At 39.3% G+C, this 24,697-nt stretch overlaps 1 protein-coding gene across 2 annotated transcripts in view; it reads left to right on the forward strand.

Moving 5' to 3' along the window:
- Window positions 1–24,697, forward strand: part of B3GNTL1 (UDP-GlcNAc:betaGal beta-1,3-N-acetylglucosaminyltransferase like 1) — a 134,699-nt gene that overhangs the window by 103,669 nt on the left and 6,333 nt on the right. For both annotated transcript variants that reach the window (XM_068413045.1, XM_068413046.1), the window contains exons 8-10: window positions 7,482–7,617; window positions 17,955–18,023; window positions 19,850–19,924. In XM_068413045.1, coding sequence (XP_068269146.1) covers window positions 7,482–7,617; window positions 17,955–18,023; window positions 19,850–19,924 — 280 coding nt within the window. The remainder of the gene's footprint in view (window positions 1–7,481; window positions 7,618–17,954; window positions 18,024–19,849; window positions 19,925–24,697) is intronic.

The following is a 24,697-nucleotide window of genomic DNA, read 5'->3' on the forward strand; positions in this document are numbered from 1 at the left end:
ATGTTGTCTTTGAATTTTCAGAGTTAGCCTAGACCTGGATTTGGAAGTAGTTCTCACCAACCAGATCAATATCTTGTCTGAGATCAAAATGATGTTCATAGGAAAGTTGATTTTTTTTTTTTTTTTTTTTTTTTTAACAGGTCATGCCTAGTTTCAGTCTTAAAAAATCGAGCTGGTTAATAGGACTTGTTTATACAAAAGTGCATGATTCAATCTTTTCAGCAAAGACAGCACTCGCTCGTAGCCTGTTATGGGCTGATTTCAGTTTATATGAGTGTTCTTCATTACCTTTCAGGGGAAAAAATGCCTGATTGTGCATTTTCAGACTTCCTAAAATATATATAAAACTACTTGGCAAGCATCATCTAGTTCTTTTTGTTTAGTATGTATAATTGTAAACACTAATGATTTTTAGCTCATTTCCTATCATTAGTATCCTTCTGGAACAAATATCTAGAGGTGAAAGTATCTGTGAAGCAGGAAACACGTGGTTGCATTCTCCCTTACCCTGGAGGCATCAGACTGCGTTATTAAAGGTTTTGGGTGTGTGACAGAATCTGAAGGAAGTACAGTGTCTATATTTAGATTTCATTAGGGGCATACAGAAATACACAGGTTCTCATTGTAATTTCATCTAAAAGTCTGTGATGGATACCTGCTAAATGTGAATGAGCAATACAAGCTTTGAGAAACTTCTCTTCAGCCAGGAATTTACAACACAAAATCCCACATATTGTATCTCTTAGATCTAAATCATTTTATCTCCCATTACAGTTTGTGTCCTAGGGCTGTGTGTACTTTGTGCTACATAGCTACATTAGACTAATTTGATACAGTATCAGAGCCGGCTTTGTAGCGAGAAGTACTGTAGTAAGTTTGGTGTATAATAAAAACACTGTAAAATTCACAGATTTTTATCTTGCCAAAGGGGAGAAAAAGGAACTGTATATAAAACAATGTACCTCATTGCGAGATAAAAGTCAGCTTGGAACAAGACGAGCAATAAAACATTATACTTGTCTTTAGGTAGTGTTGCTCATGAAGACAGGCAGTTGGGGCAGGTAGCTAATCTTTGTAGCAATTTACAAGCTTTTGGTCAAGAGAAATTTAATATATGCAGAAAATAAAGTTTGTACCTTCCATCTGAGATTCAGGCAATCCCCTTTTATGCAGAAATGTGAAGTGTACTTACAAGGCTTACAGTAATTTCATATGCTGTGTATTCAGAGTGAGTATAATATTGTAAGAGCTTGTTCTGCAGAAATAACCAGAATTACGTAATCTATTGAAACCATCTGGTTTCAGGCACTAGAAGCTTCCAGTGTCATCTAGTCGAAGGAGAACAGGCACTTAGTCTGAAAGACACGTTTGCTTTTTTTTTTTTTAGAGATACTGTGGGGCAGGGGTGTCGTATCGCTGACGAGCGCAGGAATGCCCGCTTCATTTCCTGCAGAAACACATGCACACACAAACAGGCGAGAGGAATAGCGTAACGTATTCCTGTACAACTGAAATAAAGATGAGGTCAACTGCATTTTTATCTTCTCTGCTTGCATTTGGCACTTCAATTAAACGTGGAAACTAATGACCTCATTAGATTCTTGAAAAGTAAATGGCATTAACATTGATAGTCTCTTTCTTAATAAGCCTTTCATGAAAAATAGGCCGCAATGCAAACCATGCCTCAGTTAATGACCCACGACCTGAAGATGAACTCAGACATTAATAGAACCTATTAACAGTGTAAATGTAATAACTCAGGGGGATGATATAGTCCAGCAATTAATAAGTTCACATGAAGTTCAACAGAACAACAGCAACCAAAAAAAAATCAGTTTATTCACCAGTATGGTCAAGGTTCAAACGGGATTCGTTTCTGAATTTCCTGTGGATTGTGAGGACCTTGAATCTGTGTGCAAAACTAGCTGTACCGAAGCTGTTCTTTCAGCTCTCACTGTGATTAAAAAGTTCTCTGTTCTTCATCTCTGATCATCTATCAGGTGAGAATCACCTATAATATAGAACTCTCTTATCCTGCCATGAATAAAAAAACTGCTGGAAGGGACCATTCGCTTGAATAGCTCCTCTTCCTGCCTGGTGTTACCTGAGCGGCGTGCGGGACCAACGCATATAGAAAAGGTCAGGTTTACAGATTTATAGTATTACTGTGGATGGTAATCAATGCCTAACATTCCAGTACTGTTTAGGATGTTGGGTTTGTATTTGTGCATTTCTCAAGCACTTGTACATCTGTCTTTGCTCTGTTGATTCACTTATGGAGCCTCACTGGGGGAAGGAGGGGAAAGGCAGTCAAACAATATGGCGAGGTTTAACTGAGCTCAGGCATTAAATCATATAGCTTTTGTTGTCACATTATCTTTCATTTCAAAATAGGAGTAGAGCAGATGTTTCTTGACTCCTGTACTCAGTCAGTAGGTCACCACACATTTTAACAGAGCTCCATTGTTATGTTACTTGGGTGGATGGTATGGTAATAACTACTCGAGACTGAGGAACACACTTCATAGTCATTCTCACCCGCTGCATGAATACCCTCATTTCACTCCTGCTGAATTTTGGCTCCTCTTCTTCCTTCCAGACTACATAACTGATGAGTATTGAGGGGCCACGGCAAGTGAGATGTTAGGAAAATTATCTAAGCCTCAAGAATGATTTTCCAAGTAGAAAAATGTATAGTTCTAACATTTCTTTAGTAAAGAAGTGACAAGAAAATGAAAGAAATGGGAAAAATAATGTACTTCAGGAATTTGGGTCAAGGAGGATTACTAGGATGTGGGAGCAAACTTCCACAGTCAGAAGAATTTGTATCCCACCTTCTGGCTGAGGAAAATCTTGTTAACTGAATGCTGGCTAGGAAATGATACTCAAGGCTACTGGGAAACAGCTTACTTTAATCCCTTCTGACAGGGGTAGGAAAAGCAGCCTTGATTTGGGATGATGCAGAGTAATCGTACCTCCTCGGTTTTTGCTGGTGGCTATGAATATGTAATAATGCAAAAGCTGAAAATAGCTGTGAGAATCATCTCTGAGTAGGGGTTTGTACAACTTCTAGATCGTTTCAGGCATTTTCTTTAATCATCCTCTGCACGTTGCTACAGTTCCCATCTGTTGCACCTGCACTAGCTCTTAAAGGCTGGGAAAATGGCATTCCCTGTCCCTCAGGGCAGGAATCCCAGTTATCTATTCTGGAAACATCAAAAAATGTGGCAAATTAGGTGAACTGGAAACCTGAAGGGGATAACTGAAACTCTCTCTTTTGACACTCTGTAAGCGACCTTTTGCTTCAACACGTGAGATACACTGTTAGTGCAGAGCAAGTTTTCACAGAGATTAAGACTGTGACTGTCACTCTAAAGCTCAGTCACAAATTCTCCCCTCGATTCTGCATTTATCTGATGATCTCGACTTGCACTGTTAAAAGTATTTCAAGGTTGACTCAAGACTGCAAAGTGTTTGATATAACTTAAAATTGACATTAAAAAGGGCATACACAATATAGGGATGTGATTTTTAAATTCTTTTCTGTGAGTGTTTTCATAAGAATGCCTCAGAGTGACGCAAGAAAAAAATCACAAGTGCTGGGTTTACTGGCTTCATTTTCACAACCCAAAACAGGTATTTAAGAAAGCCATTTATTGGTGCTTAAATGAAGCTGTCTGTCAACATTCTTGTATTTCAACAGTGATCCAGTCAATTTGGAGTTTAATAACTTTCATATCCTTTTATTTCTGAGTGCAATTCCCTTACATACTTCCCCACTTGCATTTCTCAATATGACATTCATAGATAAGATTGGGTGAGTAAATCTGCTTCAGTCTGAAGTTTTTGTGGGTGATTACCAACAACGAGATTTGGTCTGCTTGAATTTTACCTCTATAGGGACTTCTGTGGAATATAGGCACCCATCACCTAGACAGCAAATGCGTGCTGTCTGGAAGCAACCGATACTGAATGTACTGGGACATCTCCATGGCAATTAGAAATATTTTCTCTGTGCCTGTGATTCCAGTGTTTGCCCTACACCTAGAAGTTAGTTGATAATTCTTTTTATGCCTTGTAAGGTTGCCCATTTTTTCCGTAGCTTTCTTAACTTTGCAAACTCAAGTGGAAAAGAAACTTGCCTGAAGTCAACAGATTGTGAAGTACCTCTGGAATGTAACACAGTGTTATCCTTCTGAAGTCACATTTCAAAGTAAAATCAGTTTTAAAACCTTTCCATTTACGTGTAAAGCAATAATCTTCCTTTTTAGAAGCTCGCAGAAGCTCTAAAATTTCTAGTAAAGTGATCCTGGAAAAATACTTGACCTTCATATTTCTTTCCTTTAACTTTCCTTCTGGGAATATAGTATGCTCTAACGAACACGGATAAAGGCAAGTGTCAAAGGATGCCAGCAGCAGCTAAAGCTTTGCAGCAGGATGCAGTCTGTGGTTGCATTAGAAGAGATTTGCAAACAAATCCAAGATTTTTTTTTTCTCCCTTAGTTGAAGTGCTGGTGCACGTTCATAGTCCTCAAAACGGTGTGGAAATTTTATATGGAGTAGCTGTTCTTCTTGGGTACATTTATTTGTGTGTGAAGTTCTTCCCAAGTTATCACACCACAATCAGTGATGAAGTGCTAAGCAGAATTTGGCTATGCTCAAAAATCGCACGCTGAAGTGAAGTGGGCTCTCTGGAGCTAACTCCTAATCCCAGCAAGAATCCATATGTCCTAGTACTGTGAGGGTTGCATGATTTTCAAACCATAACTCAGGGCTGTGAAGGAATGACACAAATAAAACCACAAAATTCCTATGATTAAACTATTAGAAAAGTTTGCCTAACAAAATTCTGGGAACAAATTAGGTTACCTATTAACCTCAATAACCTCAAATGTTATATTTGTACCTCAGAGGTATATTTCATAAGAATAATTTGGAATAGTAAATTTGTATCTGTTACAGGGCTTTGTGAGATTTGGTAATCCGTTACAAAAAGGAAAAATCTGAAAATGTTTCATAGAAGTCGGATGTGACTGTAATGCCAGACCATCAGATGTCTATAGCGATCGTATTAATGTATTTTACAGTTTTGTAATAGAACCAAAATTGGTGTGATGCATACAGGATTGTGGATAATCAGAACAGCAAGTCGGAGAAGGAGCAGTCTGAAAGAGGGGAGATTTAGATGGGATATGAGGAAGAAATTCTTTCCTGTGGGGATGGTGAGACCCTGGCCCAGGTTGCCCAGAGAAGCTGTGGCTGCCCCCTACCTGGCAGTGTTCAAGGCCAGGTTGGATGCGGCTTGGAGCAACCTGGTCTGGTGGAAGGTGTCCCTGCCTGTGGCAGGGGGGTTGGAACCTAGATGAGCTTTAAAGTCCCTTCCAACCCAAACCAGTCTGTGATTCTATGATTCATTGATGAGAATGACTAACAACAGCATAGCTGTAGCAGCTCCTGTTCCTCACTGTCTACCCACCCGGACAGTTTCGATCCTGAACATCAATGGAACTTGAACGGATTTTGATTTTTCTATAAAATCACAAGCTGCACTTGCAGACCATAAGTAGCTTATGGTAGCTGCCCCATGATAACTTTTGCTGTCTCATGAATCAGAAGCCTTATCTGAAGCAGAAGAAATAACATATTCTTTGAGGTTTTTGGTGTTTAAATTCCATACCAAATGGATATAGTCAGAAGACCGAGGGGCTCAAAGTTGAAGTGTGAAGAAGGTATACTGGTAGGAAAAAATATGTGCTTCCCAAGACAAAGAAAACCATAGGCAGCTTTAGGACCTCACAGGAAAATTACTAGGTTTTTTCCATTAATGCTTTAACTAATTTCAGCATCTAATTTCTTGGATCACAAGATGTATTATAAATTGTAGAACAAGTTGTACCAATTGTAATAAAGTGTGTTGTGTTCTGTCATGATAAAGCAAATGGAAAAACCTATTTGAAGAAATGCTTTCCGAAAGGAAAGACAATTAGGTATTTATCAGAATTTCCTGTGAAAGAAATCTTCAACTCAAGGTACCTTGTTCAAGGGGTGTAGATTAGGGAGATTCGTCCATCAAGCCATAAATTGAGGAAATTAATTCATTGTATGTAGAAAACTGTATTAAGTGTAAGATAGGTTCCTAATTAATTAATATTAAATGAACCTTGGATGTAAACGAGATGTTCGTAACAGCAGGCAGTTTTCTTTAAATCATTGTAGATGATGTAGTATTAAATGTTACATTACGGGGTGGGAATTGCTGTTTTAAAAGATTGGAAGATAGGAGATGTGTGCACATGTGTGCGTACACACGCACACACCCAAAAATAGTTGTAGTTGTCAAAGTGAATTTGACAGTTGGGAGGAATGGTCCATGAACAAAATGCTCTCCTTGAAGTTGTCTTCTCTTTCCAACAACCTATCCTGAACTTGTTGAAGATCTCAATGGGTGTTCAGTATTTAAAGATGGTAGGTTGTCCAAAGCCATGTGCTTCATCGTTTGGTATTAGTCTCACAGCTGTTTACCTCAACTGCTTGGCTAAAATTATATTGTGGAACTTACGACAAACATGAAGACATAAAGGTGTAATTGGACACAGACATCTGTCAGCTTTCTTTTTTTCTAAAGCATATTTTAAGAAGTTTTTTTAAAAAGAAAAAGAAGAAAAAAAATTTCCACTGCTCTTTGTTTCTAGAAATGCTGTTTCTTATAAAAGTCATCTTCAAATAAAGGCACAGTCACATTCATATTACTGCTGAATAATACTTTGGAATCTTTAAAATTAAATCACTCTTATTTGGTCTAAAGCGTGTGTGTGCACATTCGTAACAAACGGTAGTTTGCATTGCGTGTGACTTTTCAGTTCAATGATTATGTGTTGCTGTACGGGTGTCTGCTCATTCGGAGCTTTGAAAACTGACTTGTTGAAGACTTGAGTGGAATAGCACAACGTAAATGGGCTTTCACTGCAGCATTGGGCTGTGTATTTGGGTCGATCGGAGCACTGTATTTATGAGATTTCAACTTTGCGTTGACAAAGGAGAATGAATGCAGGGGCAGATGGAACATGAAGAGGTCGTCTTGGATTTAGGAGATAGTTTGCGTGCATGCACTGCCAGGTTATAGACCAGTTTGTATACAGTGAGTATGGGTATGTATTGGTGGGCAGTTGGAATTATCAGTTATTGAGTTAGATTACCATAACCACAGTTTTTCATCCTCTTGTGATCTTCTGTTAGGGTTCTTGAAAATAATAGTGGTTTAGCTACAGCTTCGAATCTATCCTAATGATTTTTGTCTGAGAACTTCCACAGAATTTATTTTTTTCTAGCAATGGTTTACATTTCCCTCGGAAGTTTCTAATATAATGTTTTGGTGTGATTTTTTTGTATCATGTGTATGTGAGTATGTATATATGCATATAGGTATATAATAATGCTAAAAGTTTTAGGGGTCAAAGTCCACCCTTTTTCTAACTCTCCAGGGGAACCATCTGGAATCACCGAGTCAGGTTTCTTGAAGACAGAGTCCTCAGCTCCTGGACATCATTCACCATTTGGAATGCTGGCAAGCAAGGCAAGAAGCTCTACAGAAGCTTGTCACCAGCGAACCAGAAAAAGGTGAGCTCGTAAGAGTGGGTAACATCTGTACAGAACCACTTTCTTCTCTTTCATATGCCTTCTTGCTTCTTCTAACATAATGTAGCAAAGTTCTGATAAGATATTTTGTCCCCAGAGTACTAGTTGATGATTAATATAAACTGGGGAAATTCTCAATATTCTACATAATGTATTTCTTCTTTTAAAATGCTGTATTACATAACCTAGAGCGTATGGTGTGTATGTAGTGCAACATATGCACCCACGTTCCTGCTTGCTGATGACTGAGCACAGTAGTAGGTCAGACACACTATATAACTCTTTATGGCCTGCTACTGTGTAACTACCCGTATAGTAGCCAGGTACCCAAGGTGAGTAGAATAACTCTTTATTTGGATGGTATAATACTAAACTACCTTGTCCAGGATTATTCATACATGTATAATATTTGCCCAGTTCCTAAGTGGATACTGAACAGGTTGGATGCTGATCAACCTGGTTTGTATTATGAGGAGTAGTTGTATTGTAACTCCCTTTTGAAAAGCTTGGTTGTTTAAAAATAGGGATGACGTTGTGGGGTGAACTGGCGAATAGAAACTATTGTACATGACTATTTACATTTAATATCCATTGAAAATGTGGAGGTTACTTATATTTGGCAATGGCAGATATTTCTCAGGAGAGATTTGCCTAAGAGTTTAAATAACTGATAGTATTTTCTTTTGTGTAATAACTTCTCGTTAGATAAAGGCTTTAGGGCTAATGTCAAATGGCTGTTTCTTACAAAGAGCCACAGAACATTCATTTTATTACTGAATGTGTTTTCTTTTCTTAAAAATACGGTTGAGAAGACAAAATGACAAATATATATATAAACTTGATTAATGTAGTGGCCCTCAGACCACACACATATTAAAAAAAAATAGAAGACATTTGTATACTCATAGTTGAAATTACTGAATAGACATGGGAGACACTCGTACAGTAAATATACAACACAAGAATTGAACCTGAATTTCCTGCTTGATATTCTAATGCCACCCCTCTTTCATTGCCACCACCGGGCAGTGGGTGAACTGTATGAAAAAAGAAGATTAAGTGTCTTCAATCATCTACTTCGTTCAAAGAGGACAGAACTGTCCATTAAATGTATTGTCACCTTGGTCATGCAGTGTAGTGTGCCCATGACTTTGGGGGGTTTATGAAAATGTTATCTTTTGTTCTCTCTTCTTTCTCACTCAAAAAAGAGCGCTTTGTGAATTCCACTAGCTTACTAGCCACCATTGCACTTTTCTGTCTGCAAAATTATGAGAATTAGAAAATCAGTTCCAAGGGAAGAGATGGCAGCTTGTCTGGTAGATTTTTGAGAAGTTATGGAAAAAATAGACTGTGTTGTTTTTGTAGCAGTGTCTCACCATCTTAGGTGTTGGGTATTTTTGGTTTTGTTTTGTTTTCTAGCTTTTTTTGTGCCAAGCCAAAATGGAGATCGATATTAAGATAGAACACCTCTCTAGTTTTGGGTTACATTTACCACCTACTTCTGTAAGTGACTCATTCAGGACTTCACATCCTGTTCAGCAAACACAATGATGATTTGAAGATGTCACTGCAGAGATGATAAAAAGGGCAAGAGGAAAAAAATATTGGTGGGTTTTTTGTCATTTTTCTGCCAAAGAACCAAAGCTTAGCTCTCCTAAAGAGAGGAACAACCTTCGCTCCCCGGTACGCCAGCTCTGACAGTGTGGTTCTAATTAACTGGATCTTGCCGTTCTTTCCAGCTGACCTTTCCATAACGTTTGCTTTGGCAGTGTTGCAGGCCATGATACTATTTTGCTTCTGTCAAGGTTACAATTGCACATATTCCAGTACTCTTTCATTTGATATTGAAATATCAACCCATTAATTACTGGATACTATACCAGACACATTTAGCAAACTTCCGTGCTAGATGCAATAGCACGTGCCAAGTATGACTCATTTTGCAAATGTACTGCAGAAAACTATTGCTAAAATGCAGTCACAGTCTGATCCTTAGTACCTCGTATAGAGTAATCAAACTTTATCCACTGTCTGCCATATTATCTGAAGTATTCAGAGGTTTTCTCAATAACCAGTGAAGATAAATAGCTTCAGAAAGCAACTTGTATCATCCTGAGAGTAGAGGCCTAGCTTTTAGATAGCTAATTCCTAATTAAATTAGTGTTATCTTTAGTGATTAAAGCACTAGGTTTATGTAGTGGTTCCAGCTCATTTTGATTGCCATTGTAACTTCCTGGCTTTTCCAAAAGTGAGATTCCAACTCCATCCATCTCAGTCAGAACTGAAGCTTAAATGATATCCTGATGTTTCATAGTAAGTCATGGGCAAAAGGCTGTAGAAGCAGTTAAAACATCTCACTTCTCCACGTGCTGATCAAAGGATTACGCTGCTGGAGTTTCAGGAAATAAATTAATAAAATTTGCAGAAGGAAATTCATGGCAGTTTTATTCTAAATTAATAACAGTAAAAGGAGGCTAGTTAAACTCCATGTTGTACTTTTCCTCAAAAATCCTTCAGGTATTTTGTGACTAATCTTCAACTCTCGCCAAAGACTCTAAAATCCCATATGAACAAAGGTTGTAAGTAGTTGTTGCTTTGTCCTTTCCAGCCCTAAAAACAATAAAATACTTTTCCTGTCTCACCCTTTATAGACTACCTTAACAAGAGTTAAGCTTTCATATCTTGTTAATTATGAGAACACTGGAGATCCAGTATCATTTTGAAACTACAAGTAGAATCTAGTGTTGTCTTGTAAATGGAGGCCCTGGGATATGAATTCATCAGTTCTGTAGACACCTTTAAAATACAATTCCAGAAGCCCCTTAAGACAAAATACAATTACCATTTTCTCCTCTGAAAGTCCAGTTGTGTAAAACAGTGTGATCTTAAAAGGTCTAATACCCTTTGAAATGCAGGTAAAATTGCCAAAATAAGGTGTATAATTTAACTGTCTAAATTTAATTTCAGCTGTTTTTATACTTTAAGTCAGTTTAGACTCTTGAAAATTTCACCTATGCTCTGTTTCACTGCTGCTGCATCCTTTTATTGAGATTCAGAATTTCATTAGATGTCATGAGACTGATTTTGGTTGCAATGTGGAGTCACAGCAGGGTTTTTTCCTAAATTGGTGCTAAGTACCTGTAGAAAATTTGGGACACATACTCCTAGAATAAATAACAAAAACCCACAAAAAACCCTATTACATACAGCTTGTATTATTCTGTAATTGTGAAAAAAAACTCAACTCTACTAAATCTTCAGGAAGAGAATTAATTAGTTTGAACTGTCAAGGTTAGGGCAAGGAAGAAAACATATTTTTCAAAAAAGAATGTTTCTAGTATTTTTAGAGCCTGATAAACAAAGCAATTGTATTTCTTGTGTTAACTAGGTTTTAAGCGATGTTTGAAAAGTATAAATATGTTGCATGCCAGACAGCGTTGTTTCTTAGAAAACAAAACTCTGGTAACTCCAGCAGCCTGTGTGTGTTCGTACTTACTAACAAATTATTATTTTAGTCTGTTTGGAAAACAGTCTGAATGTGAATTATGGCTATGTTAGAAAAGGACACCTAAGCAATATTCTCTTTTTTTCCTTCAGACATCTGTGAATATTAAATAATGCTTTGTCTCCAAAGAGTTCAGGCAAAAATCCAAGGCTCAGTATTTTTGCTAAACAGCAACACAAGAAAAAAAATATTCAACTCGTAGGTTTTTTTATGAATTAATTACCAGGATCTCAGTATTCTTAGGGAAATTCTGTTTCCTGGCTGTCCCCTTCTTGATTCACATAGTTGACAGTGGTTCAGTATTAGCATTTCTGCAAGAATGAAGGCAAACAGACCTTTTTTTGTTTAAAACACATCCGTCTTGTCTATAATTTGCAGCTGAAGATGGAAACCAAATGTTTTTGGGATGCTACATATGCCTGGAGGGTTTCTGAGCTGTCTTGTCTGCTCTTTTATTCTCCATCAAACTTGAGCTAAAAGGAGAACTTCAGCATTAACATTTTGTGTCATTTCCGATAGCTGAAAATAGTGCTCAGGAGGGGGAAAGGACAAAATAAGCATCAGCTAATTAGTGGCGTGGAGAGAGTACTAGTACACAGACGGCCCGTGAGGTTTCTCTATGACAACCCTGTCCGCCAGTGGCAAACTTGAAAGCTTCAGGGGAGTATTTTGTACACCCTTTTTCCTAGCTCGTTAACCATTTAAAATCATCTTTTTTCTAAGAGCAACATCACTAAACCATGAACTTCAACTATGATCCTTCAGCTCACTCACAAAAGCAAGAAATGCTTGAGTTTTGTAGCATTTTGACTACTCGAAAGTACAGAATTGGCAGTATGATAGACTGAAGTGGGGACATGTAAAAGCAAAGAAACATAAATAAAGGGAAGAACATTGCACCCACCTTTACTGTGGAGCGAAAGAATGACAACATGAAAGCGAGTTAAAAGAGAGCTCACAGAACAAAAAGAGATTCAATTTAAAAGCTTCAGTTAAATCCAGGTGTAAAGCATCCTAAAATGGCACGGGGTAAAATAGAGGCTTCATTTTGGACTGTGGCGAATACTTCATGCTGAAACAGGGCAGGGAAATCTCCCTGCTGCTTCCATTCAGGAAGGTGTGCTTCTTGGCAGTACAGAGGCATGCACACTTGAGAAGCTGTTGGCATCACTAATAGAGTTACCTGTTCTGGAGAAATGACACACTGGCAACTAGTTCCCACACTGTTATGTGTAAAGAAGTTGTATGTTGTAAGTAATAAGGGAATTTTTGTATGTACAATATGTAGAAGCTTATTCTTCATGTTGGATTCTGGTATTAAAATATTCTTGAGTAACTTTTTAACGCGTATGTGTAAAGAGGGAAGATGCTGCTGTCTTTAAATGGAGTCATGAAATGCATGCTTGGAATTTAAAGATACTCACAGCTTCTGTCGTGGCTGCAATGCTAAAGAGGTGAAATAAAAGCAGCACCCTGATACTGAATATCACTCAGATAGTGATGGAGAGTTGCTTGCTAGCTTCGCAGTTCCGCTTGTGGCATGCTGGAAGATGTTTATGCCTCTGCGTGTCTCTCGTTCTGTTTGCAATTAACTGTATCTATCTAAACTCACATTGTAATGCTTTCAGTTACTTAGTTTTGACATGAATGGCCAAAAGTGATTTAACTTTTGCGGAGATGTATATTAACGTGCTTCCGAGGCTTTATATAAGTTTGAATGAAAGAATTATAAATAGAATAATCCACAGGGTCACTAGAAGTTTAATATGGATGAAGGATTGCGTGAGATGTGGAGAGAATGCAGTAGGGAAGATCTGCTCACGGAGGGTTTTGTAGAGAGTTTGCAGGTTGTCTTCTTTAAAGATAAATTTTATGAGACCAATTGACGTAATGAGGAGGGAGAGGAGACAATGTGCAGGTGACCAGTTATCAAAAGGGTTGTCCATTTTTTCTGTCGTGCTCTACTAAGTTATTCACTCTCCCTTGTAAAACTTGCCTTTCGTATCCTTCCAGCTAGAACAGATCTGGAGAATTCGATGTGACTACGTTTTGTTGCTTTCTGTAAATGATCATTACAGACCTAAAGCAGACCACAGGTGGAAATAAGATGAGGGAATAAAAACCAATGAAGATCAGTCACCATAAAGGGACATTATTAGGCTGATGAAATCTTTCAGTTTTTCCATTAGGAAATCTGAGTGGAATAGGAGATGTAAGGAAACATCCTCTGCAGTAGCCAACAAGGCAGTAAACAAGTATGAAACAAACTATTAATTCTTGTGTAATAGTAGCACAGCTCAAACGCTAGATAGATAATTGCAGTTGCACGCCAAGCCCACACTTACTGACTTCATCGGTTGTACGTTTGGAGTAGGATGAATCTGCTGCCCATTAATCTCCTGTTACCGCAGGGAGGTCTGATAGCCCCAGCCTGTGTGTCCCTTCACACAGCTGCTGTGTTTACTAAAAAGAACCGGCCAGAGAAGTGCTTTTATCTTCTTCAAACGTGTTTCCCCAGCAGAGATTTCTTTTGAGTAAATATCTTATCTTTTGAGCCATATAAACTTTCTCTTATGAGGGAGAAAACTATTTCTCCTTTTTTCCTTCCCTTACACCGTTGTTAATGTATGTTGCAATCCCTATTTATAAAAATTACTTATTATAATTATGTAGTTTGTATATACCAGATATCTGTCTGTCTCTTCCAATTTTCAGCTGCAAGAAATAGCAACCTTTTTTGTTGTGGAATTGTGCAGATTTTCATACAAGTGATGTTCAAAACAAAAATATGTAATAATTGATGGATTTTCTTAAAACTGAAGTGTGATCTGAAGACTCTGTAAGCTTCAACGGTGTCATATTGTCAGAGGCATTGCAAAAGAGCCGTTTTGCTAGAAGGAGCAGGGAAGAAAAACAACTTGAGACTGCTTTATAGCTTTATAATTCATAGGTTCCTCCCTGGGAGGCAGCAGTTCATGTATGGATAGATGGTCTTCATAAAAGATAAAAGAAAGCAGCCCATTAATGCAGGAAAATAAATAGGTAACTCTGGGTTTATCCTAATAGTATAAAGTAAATAGCTCATATAAGCCTGATGCCTCGAGTTCTCCTTATAGGATAAACAACTGTGCACAAGTCCTGTATTTAGACTCCAGACATAGATTTTCTTTAATTGGAAAATAAACAGTGTGTGTCAGAAAAATAGTTGACTTACATTTTGGCCACCCACATGGTGTACAGTCTGGCAGAAAAATTGCCCATTCAAGTCTGACCTGTTTTATAATACTGTAAATATCAGATTTAAGCTGGCTGAATCCATTGAAAATTAGACGTGGAGGTACCTTAGTGGGGAGTCAAGAAAAGGTTAGAGTCATTTCCATCTTCCAAGGGAAATTTGTCACAGACTTACCTGCCAAGTGTTTTTTTTCACCCAGTTGCTGTTACCAGGAGTTTCGTGTGCTGGGTCATTGGGGGCTGGGTGGTTAGTATGGCAAAGGCAGTCTGCAGGGTTTTCTACACATGGTAGTATGAGTTATGGCACAGGATGAGAAGTATGATGATTGTGATACAATCTAGTGATACAAGAACTATCTTTGGTTCTCTAACACTGTTCTTGTTAAGGAGAAATATCTGCACTACTCAGGGGTTTCTGTTAACTGTATTATAATGTGCTGAAGGTGAACAGTGTGATAGTTTCGGGCAGAGATCTTACAGCTGAATTCTTAGTTACTAACATTAAAGTGTGGATAGAATTTCACTTTACCTTATGCAAAAAGTTTTGGTGTTTTGGTTTGGTTTTTAAGATCTATAGGAGTATAAGCAGCTGAAAAAATAGCTTCGATTATTGGAAGATAAATCAATGCCTTGAACTGTATTTATTCCCAGAACTCTGGGTTGACAGTGAAGACATATCCTGCTAAATTTTGCTTATAATGGTCACAGCTTCTAGGACAGTAAAACATTAGTGATGGAACTGAGATTTGCAGAATATTGGAGAATTTTAAAGTATACAGCTAAGTAACCTCCCTTTCCACAGTGACTTCTACTCGCTTCCCTTCATATATATACATATTTATATACACGTGCGTGTGTGGATGTATGTACACATATAAATAAGATGGGTAGAGGAAATCTTGGGATGTAGTTTGCTGTGCTCAGTCCACATCATCTGATTTTTTTCAACTATAATAACGCATTACAGTGGTCATGAAAATAGGGCCAGAGATGTAAAGTGTATTAACTTGTGTTTAAGAGAAAAAAGAAAGCCTAAGGAAGATCCTGGTTATTATTAGTCTTTGTGCTTAAAGGAGTTGCTTGTGTTTGCTGCTGTCTAACCCAGCCTGCCTCAGCCACAAAGACCTTGTACAATGTCTAGTAACTTCCTAGTACTGCTCTGAATTCCCTTGTTTCTTTCTGTTCCCATTGTAATGCCTGGAAGAGGGGGAGGTGTCCTTAGTGCCATCCCTGCATCATCACCAGCCAAAGCAAAAGTCTGGATCTGCTGGCCTGTAATGCAGTTCCTTCAATCATACAGCCCCAAAGTGAAAATTCAATATTTCCTTAATGTTCTCTTCTTTATTTCTTTTGGTGCCTGTTTTCAAGCAACCTATTTTCCAGGTATGAATGTCTATGTCCAAGTGGTTCCAAGGACTATCCCTGCCCACCCACTCCAGTTTATTAGCTGTATTTTCCACATTGACTTTCTCTGGTGGTGTTTAGCTGTATTTGTAGTCCCTTGATAGTTTTGTTTGTATTCTCTTTCCATTGATGTTTAATGGAAGAACTGATATTATGGGGATTTGGATAGAAAACTGTTCCATTGGATAATGGAAATATCTCCAAAGTGTTTTTGATGATAGAAACACCTTTTATGTTGCAAGAGAGTGCAGCTCTGTCTGGCCATTGCCTGAAAACCCATGTAACACAGTTCTGCTCCCCTGCAGATTTGCCCTGGGGCTGTAAAGGTGGCACTCTGCGTCGGGAGGGAAACAGCAGCAAAGAACGCACAAAAGTTCAGCATTATGACACCGATGCTCTTGTGTCAGTGTTCTCCTCTGCACAAACAGAACGAGGTCACTTTAGGTAAAAGAAAACTAGCTTCATCACAGGAGGAAAATGTGTGAGAGAGATTTGTAGACACCCAAAGCAAGCCAGCCTTCTGCAGCCTTCTCTAATGTAATAAATTAATAAACAGCTGTTTGGCTTTTCACATTTTCTCAGCAGTAAGTGTTGTCAATCAATTTTTAATGCAACAATTAAAAAGACAGGAAAACTGCTATTCAGCTTTCACCAGAATAATTGATTTCTGCAAGACCTGAACTATCTTAACTGTTCTGCTTCAGTGTAGATAATACAAATAGATCCAAGGGAGGACAGAGGAGAACACAGCTATGTTTATTTCAAAAAGTCTTCAGAAATGTTACTGGCAACCTAATGGTTCAAAAATGAGGCCACTGTGTGTTTTGGATTGCAGACATTTATTCTGCCTGTGCATTTATGAGGAATGCAAATAAAAAATAGGAAATATTTGGCAACTAGGGCTGTAAATAATGCTTCCATAACTACAGTATGAATAACCAAAATGAAGCAGTAATTATATGTGTTTAAACACCAAATCTGCTGAACTTTTCAGTTGAAAAACACAAATACAGTATGCAAAGTCCAAAACCACAGGAATTCCCAAACTTGGTGTGTTATGGCCTAGAACTGAGGCTGGTATTACCAGAGCATGCAAAGCACTAGTGCAGCACTGCTATACTGAGGTGTCTGGGGGCAGATTATACGCTTGGGGTGGGCAGAAAGAGGAAGGTTTGTATTACCTAATCTGAGGTGTTTAGTGGAAGTGCCAGAACAGGGAGGCTAGGCTCTGGTTTTAGTTTACAGCATATTGCTGAGGATGAAGCTGATGATCTCACAGATGTTTTCTCTTGCGCAGTCAGCAGCTTAGATCACCTGTTCTCATGTTCGTAAAAACGTGATGTGCTCATAGACAACTGCAAAATTGCCCATCTCCTTAAGATACACCTGGCAAGGATTTAATAATTTTTTAAGCTGGTTTAGGCTAGAATAGAGCTAATTTTCTTCTTAGAAGCTAGAACAGCATTGTGTTTTGGATTTAGCATGGGATTTTGGTATGAGAAGAATGCTGGTAATATACTGGTGTTTTTATTGTTGCTAAGAAATCAAGGACTTTTCAACTCTCCATGCTTTGCAAGGACTTTTCAACTCTCCATGCTTTGCTAGTGTGCAGGTGCACAAGAAGCTGGGAGGGAGCACAGCCAGAGCAACGGATCCAAATTGTCCAGTGGGATATTCTGTATAATGCAACATCATGCTCAGTACATAGATGAGAGTTGGCCAGGACGTCGTGCTCTCTCTTCTGGGATTGCAGTTTCAGGGTTTCTCCCCTCCGGGATCGCTAGCCGGGGACGGGCTGGGCATTGGTGAGCGGGCGGTGAGCAGTTGCACTGTGCATCACTTGTTTGTATATTCTATTATTATAATTATTTTCATTATTATAATAATATTTTATTTCAATTATTAAATTGTTTTTATCTCAACCCACAAGTCCCTTTACCTTTCTGATCCTCTCCCCCATTCCCTGGGGGGCGGGAGGAGAGTGAGCGAGCGGCTGTGTCGTGTTTAGCTGCCTGCCGGGTCAAACCCCGACAGCTCCGTAGGAGGAGCAGGGTGCCTTGCCCTATTCCTGTGTTCATTTGCGTGCCTGTAGCATTACTTACATAGACACACTACAGGTGAGATATCTGCAGGTGGCAAAGAATGGTATTGAAATGCTCTGCTTCTGTTTTGCCAGGTAACTGCGTTTTGTGACGTTGATGAAAAGAAGATAACAAAAGGTTTCTACACTTACGAAGAATCTGAGGTCAGTTATAAGTACTCTCACATTCTTTACAGTGATCTGGAAGTGTTCTGGGAAATGTGATGAAAGAATACATCAGTGATTTTAAATATTGTATAGCAACTCATTTTGGTAAGGAGGCCGTGACAGAAGGCTGGATAGCTGAGGATTGATATTGGAGTGCGAAGTATGGAGCCAGAACTATGGGCCTCACACTCACTGAAGTCAGTTTAGAAAGACAAATATATATACTTTGAAAGGATTCTGATGGTGGGGTAAAGCATAGCATTCACTGACAGTTTTTTCTTTTAAGTAGGAGCAGAATTTGGCTCACGATGGATAAAAGTCAAATATCTATGAAAATAAAGCTTCTGTGGTTAATTGTAACCTATTTGTATATTATAGTTATACTCTAAAATAGTATAGTTACTCTATAGGTATACTCGATCTAAAACTTCGATAGGTTCCTTGGGAGCCTAAAATTGTAGGCAGCAACATTTTATTCCCTAGACAAGGAGACATGATATTTAGATGGCAATAAGCAAACCATATACAACAAAAAAACGTCGTCTTGTTGCCGTATGAATTTCATGATAGCAGCTAGCTCAAGACCTGGAGTAAAGTTTCATCCAGATTCAGTCCCTACCACAGCTGGTGAAAAGACAGTTCTTAGTTTCCCAGCGCACTGGATCAGATCCTGTGAGCGCAGCCTTCCGAGAGCGCAGTTGGACATCACAGCGTAGCCAGTCTGGCTGCAGGGTGGTCTGACTTCGCACACTGGCCTCAGCCACACACTCCCACTGCTTTGTTTATAAAGGGTCTAGCAGTCTTGTGGCCAAAGGATGACTTGATTCAGTGAGCTGGTCTGGCAGAAAAGGAACCCTCAAAATAAAAAGTTTTCCAGCAAGTTATCTTGTGAATCAAATTCCTCTGAGGTTGCGTGATCCTTGTATCTGATGGGAGTAGGACTGAAGGAAGGGTAGAGGGAGAGGAAGGGCACCTCCTCAGATACAGCTTGTGGTTAGACTGGAGTAACTGTAAAACCAAATTCTATACTGGGAAGCTAACGAGTGCTTTCAGCTCCATGTAAGCAATCGGAGTTCAGGATTTTGACCTGGAATACTGAGGACTTGCTAACTACCAGTGCAGTGATACTATCAGCATAATTGTTACAGATCCTGTGCGTTTGTCTTCCTAAGACATACCCATCCTCCTAGATCAGTCGTAAAGAAGATTGTGCTGCAACCTGTTGTGAATCCTGAGAAAATTCTGCAGCTTGGATCCATGGTGAAGTCCCAGTTGGGCATAAGCCATTTAAGCTCCCACTGAGAGGGGAAGGTTCTCCTTTGTATCCACTGTTGTGCCTGCTCTGACGCCTCTCTGATGGCACAGTAAGCTAATGCAGCTCACTAAAGTGCATTAAATTAACTGCCAAAAAAAAGAAAGAACATATTTTTTATGGGGTAGGCTATTGAAGCAGCATACCTTGGAACGAGATCAAAGAGGGAACTGTTTGGGAAAGGGTTAAAGCAGAGCTTGGAGGTAAGTAAGAAGCAGTGGAGTAGTGAGACCTTCTCCTTTCAACAGCAGAAAGCTCTTAATTCAGACCTGGTGTAACGTGTAACTTCGTTCAGAGAAGCACAATTGTATTGAAAGATTATGGTAAGAAAATAAGGGGTACTTGAAATGACTGGGAAAATAATGAGCAGATGCATGTGACCAGCTGGACTGTGTAGCATGAGGCCTCAAAATATTTTTTTTTCCCCGTTTAGTGTTTAGTAGCTCCTAAAACTAAGCTAACGAGTAACCCTGTGTGCCTCTCCACTGAAGTCTACTGCTTTTTGCTGCAGGAGAGACCAAAACCAAAAATTCCCATATGTCACTTCAGAGACGCAAGGCCACCCTTCGTCATCTGCGTGAAGCTGGTGAGTGCCACCTCTAGCCTGTTTGCTCCCTATGGAAACGAATTTATATTTACTGTAAGTAGCTTTTCCCAGAAGCTTTTACTATGCACTTGAATGGCTTTTTTTGTGAAATGGACTGTGCGGAGTATTTCAGGGATTTAAACAGCAGTATTAAGTAAAGGAGTATTATGAATAATGAAAGGTACAGCTTCTGTAAAGGAGCTTGGGTCTGGTTTACTTTCTTGCCCGACGACATTATATGCACAAATGAGGCAATAGTCACCCACCCGGCCTGGTTCATTCCTAACATTCTGCAGCCCTATGCATGGCAAAGGCTTTGTTTTTTAAATCAGACCTTAAAAGCCATTTTGTTTGGCACTGCCAATTCTGAAGCCTCCTCTGTGCCTGACTGTGGTAACTTTCTTATTTCAACTGGTTTAATTGACCTAATAACATAACTAGACGATGATAACCAGCAGTTATTTTGCTGCTGTATTTAGAATAGCAAAGCAGAGTGTATGGGATAACACTAGTAAAAAAGTCTCTAACAGTAACTACAGCCTGTAGCTACCGATAAACACCGACATCCTAACACTGTACTAGATCTGTTCAAAGACTGATTAGCTGAATCTCATCTCATCTGGTACAGTCTGCTTTTGACTTAGCGCTCCCAACTTCATGATCAACCCTGAGATCATAACTAGGAGTTGTAAAGCCAAACTGAAAGTACCTTAGGGCATTATCATGTACTCTTGGTTGATAAACTCTTGGATAAGTTAGTAATATTACAACTAATTTAATTTTTCATACTACATATAATGGTGGGTGGAAGTCCCTAGACAGAACATCTGTGCAACCTGTTGCAAAGCACATTTAATTTGTGAAGCCCTTACAATGAGACTATTATACAACATGGCGCCTGAAAACTCCAGTCCGTGACTTCAGTTGTGATTTCAGTGTATTTTTCCACTCGTGGCCACTGAGCATTTTCTGCTTGTGGATCACAGAACGCTACAGGCCATAGTATTGTTTAAGTAGTATGCGGCATTTTCTTTGGAAATACAACTTGACCTACTTGAAACAGAGTTTGTAAAGTTGCTTCTAAAATCTCTCTTTGAAGCAGCCCACTTTTTAGGAGAATTTAAGAACGGCAACAGCCATTCGTGTGGAGCGAAATCTCTAGAATCTGCAGGCAGGTTACCTCCTTACCCCTCACACTTCCTGACTGAATTACACAGTTGGCTGCTGTGAAAGTTGGTGGTCTGAGAGCTGATGGTAAAACACCCTAGTGCAGAGGTACATAAAGATCAACGTGTATGGAGCTCCAGCAGCGTTATACGCTGGGACAACAAAATAGTGGCCCAACAGAGAACGATGCTGATCAGAAACTTGCATAACAACTTAGTGAAAGTCCATGCTGGAGCTTACCTTTTTTACAGATTTTTAATACTGATACCTGTTAATAATGTGAACCTCACAGTACACCTATGTCATTATACCATATTGTTATTTCAATATTATGAAGACAGAGAATCAGGTTGTTAGAAAAACAAATATATAAGAAAGAACTGAAACCAAAGTTTTCTGTTAGCGGTACCTAATACCCTGTTATCACCTGAGAAACCACAGGCAACATAAGAAAGAAATAAAAACTGTAAATGTATCAATACTAGAGTGTAGGAAGTGTAAAACCCAGTGGAGAGAGAAAAGGAATCAGAGGGTCTCGGGAAGCAAGCAGCAGTGCTCTGAGTCCCACTCCAGCACCGACTCTGCTGGACTTTTCTCTACCATCAGGTTTCACAGCTGATCTTAAGGAATAGTTTCAACCTCTTTCAGCCATTGTCATACTTGCTCTCTTTTATTACAGTCGGGAGTCTTCGTGGAGGCTGTCAGAAGCCGTGAAATCCCACTTTTACTACTTGCAAGGTTGTGGGTGAAATGGCCACAGTTTTCAGTAGTAGTTTTGTCATGGAAAGTAGTCTTCTACCAAAACAAGTTGAGAAATGGCTGTGGTTTAACATGTTCAGGTATCCTGGCTGCAGCAGCTTTCAAGCTTCTAGACCTGACCACTAAAGGAAATGGTTTCTAAATGGGTTGAGGAGAGCGGAGTATTGAACCTTTTCATTCATCTGTGTTGATATTGTGCAGGCCAAGTAGAACACCGCGGGTTAGTCTTTGCTGTGTTTCGGGGTTGTTTGCCTTGCTTTCTGTGGAGCCCACAGCTAAAAACAAAACGTCCCATTTGCTTTTCTTTCATCACCTTTTCTACAGTTCTTCTTCCAACATGCTTTTTTGAAAGTGGGAGCATAGGAAGAAGTAGGATGGGGATAAGTACATAAAATAATAAGACTGCGTCAACTGAAAAATTATATTTTTTTTTTTGTGATAGCTATTGCTGCCTCTGATGCTATTAACCCAGATTTATCATATCAAACTGTGCAAAAAATGTTGCTGTTACAAGTTAAAGCCCCAGGCTGATGCAAAAGACCACATCCCAGACACAAAATTCCTCTGCTAAAAGGTTGCTATCCTTGTGCCTACTGAGGGTGGGGGAAAAAAACAACACTCCTGTGTTTGAGAGGTTACAGATGACCTGTAGTTTCAAACTATTTGGGGCAAGCAGCTTTACGCAGCTCTGTGGTTCAGGTCACACAGCAAGCAAAACCCTGGTGAACGTATGGACGGTCGTTGTGTAGACAGCTGTCAATGCAACTACTACAGCCTAGCTCCGTGTTGCATGGAACTTTTGGAAGCTTATGTAAGGCAGAATTAGCTGCACATCCTCTTAGCTAATTTCGTAAATAAATTCCTAAACATCCCAGACTTCCAAATTTAACTTTATTATTTACCAACATCAGTTCAGCACCTTCCTGCTGAAGAAGGAAGTGTCCTGGGGCCTCATTGTCTTGTCTTTTGCTGTTCATGGTAGGGGATTATTTTCAGTTTTGATACAGACAAAACCTGCATGTTTATATACATCTCTAAGAGGGTAATTTTGAAGATTAGATGTGTTTGTTAAGTGGGTTGTTTGTAAGAAACAACTCTGCTGGCCAAGTACTTGGAGCAGGGTTTGCTTATTTATTTTTTCGGGCAGTTCCTCCCTTGCTGGCATTGGCGTGACTTTGTTACCATGTAAAAACATTTCGGAAAAAACAGTCAGTCTGTGTGAGCCCTGCTCAGTTTGCATTTTAAACCAGCTTCACAAAGGGCTGCACCTGAAATTCTGCTCTCTGTGTGTAAGTTTTTGCTGAAAAGAATAAAATTGTGGCTTTAGCTCGTGACAATTGCGTAGCAGCCTGCAGCAGCACCTCCGAGGGGTTTGTACTGTGTTTTCTCTCACTTTGAGGTAAAAGCAAGAGACATCATGTCTTGTACCCCACTCTGGCACGGGTACCAAGTGCTTGAAAGGAAAGGGATTTTTATTTTTCCGTCTCAGTAATGAAACTAGTTTGATTTGTATAAAGTTTTCAGTAAATTTACTGTTAGACCAGTTATTTTAAAACCCTGCCTTGTTCTGTCACCTCAGCCTTGTGCTCTGGAAAGGAAAGGTTTGGTTTTAACTCTCCCGCTTAATTTAGCATCTGGGGGGTTTTGTATTTTTTTTTTTTTTTTTTAACCCTTCTTTAGAGCAGGTTGATTTTTCAGCAAGCGAAACGCAACTGGTTTGTACTCTGTGACCTAACTTGGGAAATCTTGGGTTTATGAAATAATAAGTGGAGGCTAAAGGTTGCAATCAAGGCGTACATTTCTGAGCAGAACTCCCTGCCCCGGTGTGAGCGGTACGTTTTGCAGATGGACCAGTGACAGTTTGGGATCTTAACTGAATTATGAAAGTAGGACTCAGGCCTTCAATGTACCATCAAGGGTTCTTGATTTCAAGAAGTTAAAAAAGAAAAAAAAGTACTCGGCCTCTTTCACAATCACGGCCTTACCACTCAGCGAAGAAATTGGTTACCTCAGGTAAATGGAGCCCTTGCTTAAAAAGCCCAGTGCCATGGGCCCTTTCCTGCCCTTCTCTAAATTAATCATGAGCTATTCTTAATTTTTTTATGGTTAGTAAACATCAGAGCTCAGTTATAATTGTTATGACTGGTGGTTATGGTGTTTTGTTGAAGTTCTGGATCAGATGATGTCATCTTTGTATTTTTTTTTTTGGCATTGCCAGTGAAAACAGAAGAACGTGGCAGGTAGATGAGAATCACATGGGAGAAAGGGGAGTGACTCTGTGATCTTGAGGCACAGCGTGCTGGTTGGGGCAAGAGGTTTGAAACACACACGCAGTATTTCCTTTCCTATATAAATTCAGGCAGCAGAAACACTGCAGAGGTTTGGAGGAGACAGGACAGCTTGTTTTGTTATTAGACTCCCTGTTCCTTGACTGAAGGTTTCCAAGCAACACGCAAATACTGTGAGTGCGTTTGCAGCAGGTCAGCTGATGGGTCCAAGGTGAGCAGGAAGGTGGATGTACGGTCTTCCATGTGAGACAGAAATCTGAACTCAGTTTCATTAAAGTTTCTGAACTCGGGTTCATTAAAGATCCCAGAGCAATTTTTTTGTCCAATTACTCTAGCCAAAGTCTAGCATTCCCCCTCCTTTAACTCTACAGTTTGAGTCAGACGCTGGTTTTGTAACTTCCTCTCCTGAACGTCTGCAGTACTGTTGGGCATTGTTTGAACTTCAATATTGCTGCTCTGGGCCAGCCAAAAGAACACCAGCAATCTCTTTACCTACCTCCTACAGTATTGGGAGCTTTAATTCTTTTTTTTTTTTTTTTTTTTCTGACATTCTTGAGGA

The sequence above is a fragment of the Nyctibius grandis genome, chromosome 15 (genome assembly GCF_013368605.1).
Source record: "Nyctibius grandis isolate bNycGra1 chromosome 15, bNycGra1.pri, whole genome shotgun sequence".
In the NCBI taxonomy this organism is placed as follows: Eukaryota; Metazoa; Chordata; class Aves; order Nyctibiiformes; family Nyctibiidae; genus Nyctibius; species Nyctibius grandis.